The 12,860-nt window shown below is 41.4% G+C and overlaps 1 protein-coding gene across 1 annotated transcript in view; it reads right to left on the bottom strand.

Moving 5' to 3' along the window:
- Positions 1-4,879: 4,879 nt before the first annotated feature.
- The window catches only part of LOC101620878 (chromosome unknown open reading frame, human C16orf46), a 29,010-nt gene continuing 21,029 nt past the window's right edge, over positions 4,880-12,860 (bottom strand). Inside the window, exons 3-5 of the mRNA XM_012730696.1 lie at positions 11,621-11,794; positions 9,910-10,157; positions 4,880-6,914 (exon numbers count right to left, since the gene is read on the bottom strand). Coding sequence (XP_012586150.1) covers positions 5,910-6,914; positions 9,910-10,119 — 1,215 coding nt within the window. The 5' untranslated portion in view covers positions 10,120-10,157; positions 11,621-11,794 and the 3' untranslated portion in view covers positions 4,880-5,909. The remainder of the gene's footprint in view (positions 6,915-9,909; positions 10,158-11,620; positions 11,795-12,860) is intronic.

Raw genomic sequence — 12,860 nt, 5'->3', positions numbered from 1 at the left:
TGTACAAACTGCTATTCACTTAGATGGTTTGTGTGTGTGTGTGTGTGTGTGTGTGTGTGTGTGTGTTTTATTTCACACTACAGAGGACAGGATCTGGAGCAAACCTGATCACAAATTCGTGACATAAAAAAATGTTCACCATTTTGAGCTTCTAGTAATGTCTGTAAGTTATCTGTGCTCAAGTAGCAGAATGAGGGAGAACCTTAAGTATCAATCCCCTAGTTTCATAAGGCAAAAGCGGCACTGCCCAGTGGCAGAGCGGGGGCATATTAAAAAAAAAAAAAAAAGTCCTTTAGTTCTTTCGTTCTAATTCCTAAGTCCTAGTTCTTGACTCCATGGAAAAGGGAAAGTGGTTTTTATTACTGACTACACTGAATACAGAAGTCATTCTAACACAGTTTTCAAGAAGATGTACACTAGCATTGAACTGGGAGGTTGAACTTGAAAACTCATTTCACTCTTTAACACCTTGGCATGGTATTTATCTGCAGGGCCATGATGTTTAGTCTGGAAGTGGAAATTCCAGAAAAGAATAATACGAAAAAAAGGTCAGGGAATGAAGGTCCATGAAGTTGCCTAACAAATCAGCAGTAACTCTCAGTCAATAAATTAGGAAAGCTGAGTTTTGAGGACTGTTAAAGGGCAAAGGCCCACTGAACTCCAAATGACAGTTCCCATGGCCACTGGATTTACATATGATTTTGAACTGTCACTTGTTAGAGGGAAATGATCCCACTGTTTATATTTGAGCTTATCACTACATCCAGAAAAAGCACAAATCTGTTGGCATAGTACATACACTTCCTCATCATAACATTCCATGCCAGAAAGTGTTCCCATTTACAGGAAGGAATGACATTCTCGAGCCCTCTTTCCACTCTTATGTGATGCTTTCTGTCCCATAATCCAGCTGTCCCCTACAGACCTTTCAGGTGCCCAGGTTACAGACCCTCCCCTCCAATCTCAGGAGAAAATTACCCCCGAGCTTATGACTATGTTCAGAATAAAAGATAATGTCCACAAAGGACTTTGAACTTTTAAATGGTACATGATCAATTCAAGCAGAATTATTTCGTTATGTGAATGGCTGTTAGAACTCATGAGCAGGCCCTCCCTGGTGGCACAATGGGTTAGGATGCAGCACTGCAAGCTATCCGCAGCCACTTCAGGAGTTCAACCCCCCGGCCCCAGAGGTGACCCACATGGCACAGCAGACAACCCTCCTGTCTTGCTTGCTGCTCCCCTCAGCAGTGTATTTCAGTCTATCTGCCTGTTCTGTTACCCACTCTGTCTTTGGTGAATCCTCTTACACCCTGCACCTCTGGCCTGTACCCCAATTCTGTATGCATAAATAAATGAATCTTTAAAGAAAAAAAAAAATTCAAGAGTAGAGAGCCCTCCCTGGTGGTGCAACGAATTAAAGCCCAGCACTATGAAGCTGCCCACAACCACTGCAGCACGGGTTCCATCCCCTGCCAGGGAGCTGACACAGATGGCCCAGTAGACCTCTCCCCGCAGCAGTGTATTTCAGTCAGTCTGCCTGTTCTGCTCCCCACTCTGTCTCTGGTGAATCCTCTCACCCCCCACACCTCTGACCTGTACCCCAGTTCTTGTATGCATAAATAACTGTTAAAAAAAAAAAGAACTCTAGAGTAGAGTTTAGCCTGGACGTGGAGAACATGGCCTTGAATCTCTCATGGCTCCAGGAGTCCCGGGTATCTGATATGGCGGACAGTGGGAATGTTCCCAATGGCACCACGGACCGACCTCAATGCCCTTAGTCATAGACACAGGAGTCCCTTCTGTTTCTTCCCCTCCTTGCTTCTCAGGAGTCCTTAAGCAACAGCACCATGGTTGCTTTGGACCCAACTTCAGATACCCTGAAAAGTCCCTCCCAGTCATAGCCATGCAGCTTGGCCTGCTGGGGGGCCACCTGCAGAGAGTTGGGCTGGGTTTCTGTGGTCTCTCTGGATCCTGAAGCTCCTGAATTCAGAGAGAGGAAGAGACTGTAAGCAAAGTTGGCTCTTCGTTCTAATCTTTTTATAGCATGATTTTCAAAGTACAGATGAATTTCACAAGAGTAGTTTAAAGTCTGGAGTCGACTTTAAAATAACCTAGTTGACTTTACTCTGATTTAAAACCTTCCCCTGCCTTTTAAAAGTGCCTCCCCTTCCTGTGGTCCATTGGAGGTGGGGTCTGATCTCTCGAGTAGAGATATTTGGGTGATAGGCAATCTCAGCCAGCTGTATGGGTATCTGTCACTCTAGACCTTAATGCCACCATCCTCTGGGCCACAAGGAAAGGTCTCAACAGTCCCAAAGAACAAATTCAGCTATGCTTGGAGAAGGACAGTTGGTCAACATCATGCTTGCTCATAGGGGGCCAGATGTAAGTGACATTGATGTGTATGGCAAGGAAAAGACAAGTACCACCGCCTCATCTCCCTGCCTGCCTGGTCAACAGTCTGTCCCAAAGTTTCCTATCCCTCTGACCCCTCCCTTGACTCGCCTTCACCCTCAACAACATCATCAGGCCTTAGCCCTGCCCCACCCAGTAAGTGACCTCAGTGGCCACTAGAGCTCTGTGGCTAGTGTTGCCCCAATCTATTTGGTGATTTTTAAGGTTTCAACAAAAACAGACATTTGGAAGTTTTACTAATGAGACACCCAAAGGCAAGTGAAAGAGTAATGAAAGCCAGAGTCTCCCAGGCTTGACTTGGAGAGGACTAGAAGAACTAAAACCTAACTGAGACCATCACCTTGAGGGAGATACATGCTGAACATGTGAAAACAGCAGGGTCTCCCAAGAATGTTATCAGTGACCTAAAATGCTACCAGGGCCAGAATTCTATGAACATTTGTGCTTCATTTAGACTTGGGTCACAAACCAGTTTGAATGCTCTAATACGAGTGGAAATTGGGACAAGGCCAAGAATGACTTTATCCACAGAGAAATATGCTAAACCCAGAATGCAAGATCCCAGAGGGATCTAAACAAAGAGGTGCCAGATGCAAAACAGTCTATCTACTCACAGAAGAATCTTCTACTTGATATTTTGTTGGCCACTTTATCTGTGCAAAAAAGAGAATACTGCATTATCTTCAGTAAATGTAAGCTCTTCCTTTCTTCAGACTGGCCTCCTTTAAATTCTAAATTATTGTTTGCTCTCAAATCACAGAATCTATAACTCATATCTCAAGAGTTTTTATGGGAACATTCTGTTGTGAGTTAAATCAGGGTTTTCAAATTGCCTCAAGACTCCCCAAAAGGTAAGTATGTCTGGGCCAAGCAGGGCTCTGCCCCTCAGCTGTGTTGGTCTGGACCCCTCAATCCCAAACAAACACATGGGAGACTGTTTTTCCATATTGAGCTGATTCATGATTCTGCTGTTTATAAAATAGGCCTGGGGGGAGGGGAGGACACTGACTTAGTGGGCAGAGCTGCAGGGTCCTCAGACAGAGGTAGGTCTAATACCTTCCCTGCTCAGAAAATCGGAACTCAGGACCACTTAAGGGGAACAGAATCCAGACAGTTTCTTCATTAAAAGAAGAGTTCTAGATGGAACTAAAAACTGCTTCTACACTACAATTGCCCTTCCTCAATAAGCAAAATACACCTTTTAGTGACTATATTTGCACTCCTGGATTTCTAATATCTTAAAAAAACAAACCAATAAAACAAAATAAAAATTTTAAAACAGTTAAGATATTGCAAAAATTCTGTAAAGCAAATATTTATAAAAACAGTAGTCAGGGGCTGTTAATTAAACAAATGCAAACTAACTACAGAGTAGATAAATGGTCATTCATATTACAAAGTCGTTTTGAGAGCGTTTCTAGACATAGCATCCTTACTTGGCATTTACAGGATAACTCATTTACAAATATTTGATTGACCTACAATTTCAGGACATAGGCACCAGGATAAAACAAGGGAGGGAGTGGGGGCTGGGGGAATGAAGGAAGTAACAGCCCCATCTGCTAAGAGTCTCTCTGGGGGTACAGAGTTCCCAAATATCAGATGCACGGTGAAGCTAGCAGTGGGGTGACAAAAAAAATCACAGTGAATTTTTTTTTTTCAAACAAGCAGGTTAAATTTTTTTTTTTTTCAGTTTTGTAAAACTTTACTTTCACAGTAATATATGCCCTTGGAACAAGAAGATCCTGTTAAAGATTTATAAATTGCTTAATAAAGTAAATATCTAGGTTGATTTTATGAAACTTTCAGTTATTAAGTTGCAGAAAGTTTATTAGGGTTATCAGAATTTGCATGCATGGTTAGAATCAAAATGGTGAAATAATCCAAGGAACTAGATTCTTAATATTTCCCTGAACATAATGACATTACAATTTCTCATTAAATACTTACTCCTATGTTATATTCATTTGACCTCTAATTTTCCATTTTATACTCTGACATTTACTTCTGAATATAGATATGAAAAATCCTTGTATTAGCTCCTTAGTTTTAATACCACAGTCCCTGCTTTACCCTGCCTATATTTTTTGTAACTTACACTGATGTATACTTATTAAGCCAGTTATATTTGAGGAATTTTGTGAATGGAAATACATTAAGAAAGTTAAGAACAGTATCAAAGTCATTATTTCACAGCTCCTCATTCGATTTCAGGAAAATGGCTCCTTGTGAACAGCAATGCTGTCTGATAAATTCTTTCCACGTCTAAAGATAAACTTAAAAGAAATGAAATTATGAGACACCTATGACATTTTTCTAGACATTTTGAGTGATTCATGGTTCAACACTGGTAATATTTGATAAGCAAGAATAAATTAAAAGGCTAAAAGTTTAAAATGTACACTTTAATAAGATGTAGTATAAAAACAATTAGGTAAGCGTATAGAGAAGCTGACCAAGATACATAAATTAGGAGATATAAATGTCCACTAAGTTTTCTATATTTCTTTCTTTTTTTTCCCTACAAACTATTTATTAAAGTTGCTTAATGTACAATTTCTCAATTGTCATTTCGGGGAACCTTTATTGTAATGACTATTCATTTGCCTGATGAAAACAATAGTCACATCATGATTATTCTGGAACTCCACGTTGGTTAAATTCAATTTCTTCTGAGAGACAAGTTTCCTTCTGTATTTCTGAGGTGATGTTGTTATTTAATTTCTTAACCTGCTCCCCCAAGATGGATTTTGTAATGTGGTTAAAATTTCCTCAGGCTCAGAGACTAGCATGAGGGTACAATATAAGTACATGAAATCTTGGACACGTATAATGGATATCAATGGATAAAACATAAGGATGTGTCACCCAAGATGTGGATATGTTTTATCCATGGACATATGTCACTTTGCACACAAAGAATACAATGGACCGGGTACATCTATGAACACAAGGATTCGATAGCTTTGATAGCTCATTTGGAGGTAGGCTGGAATTATTAAAGCAGTGTTTCTAAATTTGGTTGCAAGAGAAAATGAGCCAATTGACTTAGCTGCCTGGATCAGAACAAAAAAACAAAAAACAACAACAAAAAACACCAGGAAACAACTTGACTAAACAATCCCAACCTTACTTAAGGCAGTGGGGCTCACTAGAGGCTGGCATGGGGGTATCACAGAAAGAGGCTCTGGGACTTGGCCATCAACCTGGCTTCCAGTGGGGAACAGAAGGTCAGGGCAGGCAGGGGCTGAGAGCGGCAGTTTGTAAATGGTGATTCAACAGAAGTCAATCCTGTGTACTTTGAAATATGAGACTAAGCGAAAACTCAAATAATGAGGTTCAATTGGCTAAATTTCCTGTTTTCTATTAAACAAAAGGACATGGAGAGGGAGAGAGGAGGGAACAAGAGAAAGAGACTGGAATAGGGGAGGAGAGGAAGACTGAATGAATTTCAGACAGTGCTAATTCCCAGGGATTTATATTGTGGCAACTCAGAGGAACCTGTGAGTGGAGACAGGAATAACAACTCTGCTCACTGTGAGGGAAGGCAAGAGAGGTTTGGGGAACAATTTAGGGTCCAAAGTTTTGGAGCTGTTTTCCTGCTTGGTCTCGGTGAGAATGCGCTTTGGGGTGTTCACAGGAGGTCTTGGCTCCCTGGCTTTGAACTTGGCCTTATAGTTTTGCACTCCGTGTTTCTGCAAAAGCCGTAAGGTGGTGAGAAAGTGAAGGTTCTTGGGGTCAGGAGTGCACACCGGGTTTTTCTCAGGCAGGAGGGACCAGGGCAGGCAGCAGGGCTGGGGCTCGGCCAGCAGGGATGTCCGGGTCTCCCGGGGAGGGAAAGGCAGCGTTTTGTTGACCTTAAGGTGCCTGGCCAGTTCAAATGGTCTCTTTTCACCTTTCCCATCAACTGTTTTCAATCCAAAATCACAAGCCACACACTCATCCTTTTCCACACTCAGCACCTTCTCTTCTGACTGTAAGGAAAAGTTTGTATTCTTCTTACCTGGAACATCCACGCTGTTTGAGAGTGCAGTCTTCAGGGGAGGTAGAACTAAAAGAGTTTTGGAAGTCAAGGTGTCAGAGAGGGAGGCCCCTCTGCAGAGACCTCTGCTGGGATTTCTGAGTTCCTTTCCTTTAACAGTCTCGGGGGCGACCCAGTCTTCCATGCACCAAATAAATTCCTTTATTTGCAGGCTTTTTTTCTCTGCCTGACTGTAGGTAGGAAAGCAGATCTTGCTAATCTCCTTGGAAGCAGTGGTGGGGCCTGGGGTCTGCCCCTGTGTCTGGGAGAGGGTGCCCCTATCCTTCTCGAGGCCCCCTTGAGCCAGAGTCCCAGACTCTAGCTTCCCTGCGGATGGAGGACTGGCCTCGGAGCTCCCTTGGGAGAGGCTGACACAGAGTAAGCAGTTGTCCACACCTTCTCCCACCCTGGCCTTTTTAAGCTTCTTTCTGGGCCAGATACAGGCGGTTGGAGAAGTCCTTCCCCAGCCTTGGACCTGCAAACACAGTGGCAGGTTATTCTTTGGCTCAGCTGGCCCAACTTGGGCCACAGTCCCATACTGGTTGTCTTATCTGAACCAAATTTTTTCTTAAAACTGATCCACCTCTGGCCCTCCCTGGTGGCGCAGCAGGTTAAAGCACAGCACTGAGAAGCTAAAGCCACTTCCGCATGAGTTTGATTCCCGCCTGCCCCGGAGGTGACCACATGGTGACCCGCCCGCTGCTCCCCTCAGCAGTGTACTTCGTCCATCTGCCTGTTCTGCTCCCCACTCTGTCTCTGGTGAAGCCTCTCGCCACCCCTGAGCCTCTGGCCTGTACCCCAGTTCTGTATGTACAAATAAATAAATCTTAAAAAAAAAAAAACAAAAACTGATCCACCTCTTTTGAAAAAAAAAACAAACTCTTCATACCTACTTTAAATGCTACTAAGCAACAGTATTTGTAATAGTATCTGCTAGTCCTAAGTAGTAGCATTAGTACTTAATATTAAAATATTAAACAAGAGTATCTGTAAGTGGGCTCTGCTTGTGCTGACTGTATCTGCACATTAACATAAATCCAGAACTAGTGAAATCACAATCACACTGTTCATATTTGTGCCCCTGCCAGGCGTCCTTATACTGTCCTCTGGGACCTTGCTTCAGAGAGACTGAGGTTGGGAAGCAGAGCAACCCCAAGCTGCCCTCTATACCCGTCCACCCTGGAGTTTCTGGCTGACCTTACCACAGACAAGGCCTTTAGATAGACTTGCCAGATAAAAACACAGGGCCACGTGTGGGACCTACTTAAACCAAACCGGCAAGGTGCTGTTTAGAAATTCAATTCACTGAGTGTCCTGTGCTTGCATTTACTAAATCTGGCAACCTTATGTATGAGAAAAGAAAAACAGCTCCCACGCTACCACTATGTTCCAGCACTGAGCTGAGAAGTGACTGGCAATTTGTTCATTTAATTTTCACTGCATGCCACAATTAGGTCCTCTGATACCCAGGTTACAAAGGAAGAAACTGAGGCTCTGAGGTTCTTACAGCCAGCGGCAAGTCTGGCACTTTGAGCAGGCCTGTGCAAGGAAAGGCAGTGTCTCCTGGGCCGCACTATGGGGCCAGACACTGGTCATCTTCCATAAAAACTTCCCTATACCACCATTCCAGCTTCACCCAACCCTTCTTCACAAGCCCAAATTCCTTTGATTAAAAACTTAAGCTGCATCACTTAAAAAACAAAACTGGCTAAGTATGCGGCAACAAATGAGGCATTTAAGTTCTCTCCACATTCCTATGGCCTGCAGTTACAGGTGAAGAATGTGAAGCCAGGAAAAGGCCTCCCCAAGGCCAGCTGCCATTTAAATGGCAGAGCTGGCACAGAATCCAGTTCCTTTTGATTCCAAAGTCCCCATTCTTCCCAAAATTGTGCTAATGCTGTGGATATCATCCAAGCCAAACACATGGTCTTCACAGTTAGTCTCAATTCTTGGAGGGCCATGGTGTGTGAAGGCTGCTCAGTTGCTCCTCGCATGCCAAGTCAGCCAAAGGACACCTTCCCCAGCTTCCTCCTCCTGCTGCTTCCATTCTGGAAATTGCCAGGGCCCTATTTTACTTATTTGACAGTGTGAACAATAAACAAGGTCTTAGGAGGGGGCATAGAGATCGTTTCAATGAAAAGGAAATCATTTTCCAACAGGCCTTAGAAATAATGTATTTCAGAGGCGTTACCTCGAGAAGTAATCTTTTCAAATTATAAATTCTTAAAAAGAGCCCTCTACAACCCTGACTTATTGGTGTGAATGTGTGTGGAAGGTCGAAAGTACTCAAGGTGTTGTAGGGCAGTTCAGGACAGAGAACTGGAGGAGGGCTTCAAAGACAGGATTCTTTCTACTGTCAAGTGGACTTGGTCGAGTCACTTTGCCTTGACTAGGCCTCAGTTTCTAAATTTATCAAAGAAACTACTGGATCAGAACCACTGAATCAGATCTCAGTCTCAGCATGACTGCCATTTGGGTTTTGTTTTGGGTTGTGTCTTTGTATCTCTCCTCAGGACCCGCCTTCCTAAGTTGAAAACTATCTCCCACCCTGACCAATGTGATGATATATGGGTGGAGCCTGTAAGGTAATTAGGAGTTTGAGGGGGTCCTGAAGGTGGTGTGTTGACAGTAGGATCAAACCCCTTATGAAAACAAGAGCAGCTAAGGGGACCTTTCGCTCTGCTGGCAGCAAGGCAGGCTATGTGCGAACATAAGCATGAAGAGAGTTTTCATGATCTCAAATTGCTGCCCTCAAGAACGAGATGAATGCATGTAGATTAAGCCCCCAGTTCTATGGTATTGCTATATCTGCCCAAACTAAGACAGAGATAGATCATTCCTCAGGACAGCACAGGGCTGTCCTGTGCTTTGTGGGCTGTGAAACAACACCAGTAATTATCACTTCCCCCCCACTCTTGGGATCCCATCAAGCATCACTTGAGAATCACTGTATAAGACCTAATTTCCTTCTATGTAGCTCTAAGTTGATGATTATATTGTTGACTCTAAGAATAGTTTTAAGAATAAACTGACAGGGTTCTGAGTAGAACCACTAGGGCAGAATGTCAGGTCTCTTGGGGCATTTCACACCACAGTTAAAGAGCGAAGGTTCTAGATCAGAAGACTCAGGTTCAAGCCCCGCCTTGGACACTAGCTAGTGATCTCTGGCATATTATTTCACTTTTCTGGGTGCCTTGGTATCCTTGTCCCAAACATGGCACTGTTCATAAACCTAGCTCATAGATCAACTGAGAGGTGGAAGCAACAGCTGTCCATCCAAGAAGCACTCAGAACTATGCTTGCTACACTCAGTAAAAAGTACTGTTTTTAGTAATTAATATTTACCCTCTGTGTCAAGGCTTCTATATGTCACTGTTTACCCCCTTTTTTTTTTTTTTGATACTATTAGCTGTTTTTGCAGGAGGGGGAAACTGACATGCAATAGGTAAAACTCAAGATGAGATACTCACTGCTTCTTCCCATCCCGTTCCGATAATAAACTCATTGGCTTTTTCATCTTGTTCCAGTGTAATGTCACTGATATTAAGAAGACAACAAACATGATTCTTTTCTTTTCTTTCATCTGGACAAGTATGCATTATTTCAGTTTCTTCTGTGCTTTGAATTTCATTATTTTCACTATTTTCTGACTTTGTGTCATTTTCCTGACAGACATCCATTACTGTGATGGATACTTAACGTTTTTAACATCTTCCTCCTGTAGTTTAAATAGTGGATTGATGTAATTATTAATATTGATTGTTTTTTAAAGAAAAGCAATTCAGTAACTCAGGTGAAATATCTTCCAGTCACATTCAGGAATAGACTGAAAAGAAATATAAAGTTATCTGTTGCTAACTGTTGACATTACAAAAGATAAGGCTAAATTAATTAAAGATGGATAGGTTTAATTCAAGACCAAAGGTGGGAGTGCAGAAAAGAGGACAGGAGGATGCTGTCCCCTGTCCTCCCCCTGAGGTTCTCTCCCCTGAGATGGGGTCTGCAGTGGGGTACAGAATGTAGGTTGAAGCATCCCTACTCTCCACTCCCCAAACATCCAAATGATACCGTGCTAATGTCAAGCAAACTACTGTGCGTATGTGAGCCTTCACACCCAGCCTCCTTGCTCTCCTTTTCCTCCTCTCAACAACTCTTGATATGAGCATGGGCATCCTTAGGCTTCTGAGGAAGATAATGAGGCAGGTGGTCTAGGCTAAGTCAATCACTTTAATCCCCTTCCCATGCTTCTGCTCCTATATCCCCCAACACAAAAACTGATTTACAGACAGACACAAATGAAAGTAACAAGTGTTGACAGGATATGGGGAAATTAGAACCCTCACATACAATATAATCATACTGGAAAAGTTTAGTGATTTCCCAAAGAGCAGAACACACAATTATATAGTCCAGTAATTTCACTCCAAGAGAACTGAAAACAGGTATTCAAACAAAAACTGGTAATGAATGTTCATAGCAAGATTATTCGTAATAACCATTAAATAGAAAACTTGAATGTCCATCAATGTTTAAACATATATCCACACAGTAGAATCTCACTTAACCATAAAAAGAAATGATGTTACTGATACATGCTTCAACATGGATAGAACTTGGAAACGTGATAAGTGAAAGGAGTTAAGCACTAAGGGTCACAGAATGTTTGCAATAGCCAGACAAAGTAAATCCATAAAGGCAGCGAGATTAAGCTTGTTAAGAGGTAGGAGAGGGATGGAAAATTAGGAGGTACAGGTTTCTGTTTGGTGTGATGAAAATATTCTAGGATTAGTAGCAATGTTTGCACAACATTGTAAACTACTAAAAACTATTTAGGGTAGTTTTTTTAATGGTAACTATTATGTCTATTTATCTTAATAAAAATTAGCTCACAATAAAAACTTATTTCAGTAAAATTTAGAATTATGAATCAGCAAAGTGGGAAATATGGGGAGAAATTAAAAGCCATTCATTAAAAATAGAAACTCTGGAAATGAAAAGTAGAAAAGCTGAAATAAAAAATAGTAAATAGCTTAACATCCATGTAGGTAGAGTCCCTATAGAGAAAGGAGAGGGAATGAGACAGAAATGGTTCCTGATGACATTGTTGATGGCTGAAAATTCCCATATATGGTTAAAAAATAATAGGTAGGTAGATAGATTCAAGCAGCTCAGTAAACTCACATATAAATACAGAGAAAACTCTTCCCACATGAGAGTCAGACTTCTGAAAACCAAAGATACATGACTGGAAGCTCTTGAAAGCAGCCAAAAAAAAGCTTCACATCACCCATAGATATATGATGTCTCGTTAGACTTTATAGAGGTTTCAGGCACCGGAAGGACTTCATTCACGTGCTGAAAGGAAGAGGGGGAAAAGGGTCACATAAAACTCTTTACTCAGGAAAACATCCTTGAATAAGAAGAGAGACTTAAGATACTTTCAGATAAACAAAACTAACCTGTACATAGGTCAGGAGGCTCAAATCAAATCATACTACAAGAAATGTTATGGAAGGTTTTCAGTTTGAAAGAAACTGGTACAAAATGTAGAATTTAGGAAGGAGAAAAGAACCGCTGAAATGGGAAATAGTTGGACAGGTTTAATAAAAGATGCTTTTTCCTTAATTTCCATATGTAAAAATACCTATAAATGTTTCAAAAATTAAAACTTTGTGTTCTAGGAGTTACAATTTGCTTGCAAGAAGACAGAAGTCACTGGCTCCAAACTTCTAACTTGCTCTCACGCCAGCCCTCACCCCTGCCAGAAATCTACTTTTTTCACTTTCTTTTGAGGCAGAGAGCAGTAATTTTAGCAATTTCTATTTGATTGTCATTCTGACTTTTTCAAATAAGTTTAGAGGCACTGTGATGTCCATATAGTTCCATTTATTAGGGAAAGGCTAATTATTTTGGACATCCTAATCTTTTCCAAAATGGCACTGGAGGAAAAGAATGAAATCAGAAAAAAAAAAAAACCTATAAGTATCTTTAAAAGTATCTAAAAATGAAGTGCTGTTTTCTGTTTACAAACAAAAGCATGATGTCTGTTGTTTTCATATTTTGAAATTTCATTTCAGCCACTGCCCAGGCCAAAGCAGCTCCTATAAGTATACTCAGTCTTTGTTCTCTTCTTCATTACAAATACTCTTTTACGAAGAAGCAACTGAACTACACAAGTGTACAGTTCAGAAGGAAAGAAGCAGAGAATCAAAAGCAAAGATGTTTATTAAATATTTTTTAATGTAAACTTGAAGCTAATATAGCAAAGATATAGATACTGTTTAGATGAGATTATGGATACTCAGAACACAGAAATCAGTAAGAAAAATGTTGTGCTTGTATAAAATAAGAATATTTATCTCCACACGAGACACACTCCATACAGATCCCATCCAATGGGAAGATGTTAATGGGGCAGGGA

Source organism: Condylura cristata, unplaced genomic scaffold, assembly GCF_000260355.1.
Source record: "Condylura cristata isolate star-nosed mole 26May11 unplaced genomic scaffold, ConCri1.0 scaffold00028, whole genome shotgun sequence".
NCBI classification, from domain to species: domain Eukaryota; kingdom Metazoa; phylum Chordata; class Mammalia; order Eulipotyphla; family Talpidae; genus Condylura; species Condylura cristata.
Note: the sequence above shows the minus strand (reverse complement) of the source record. Positions and strands in the feature narration are given on the sequence as shown.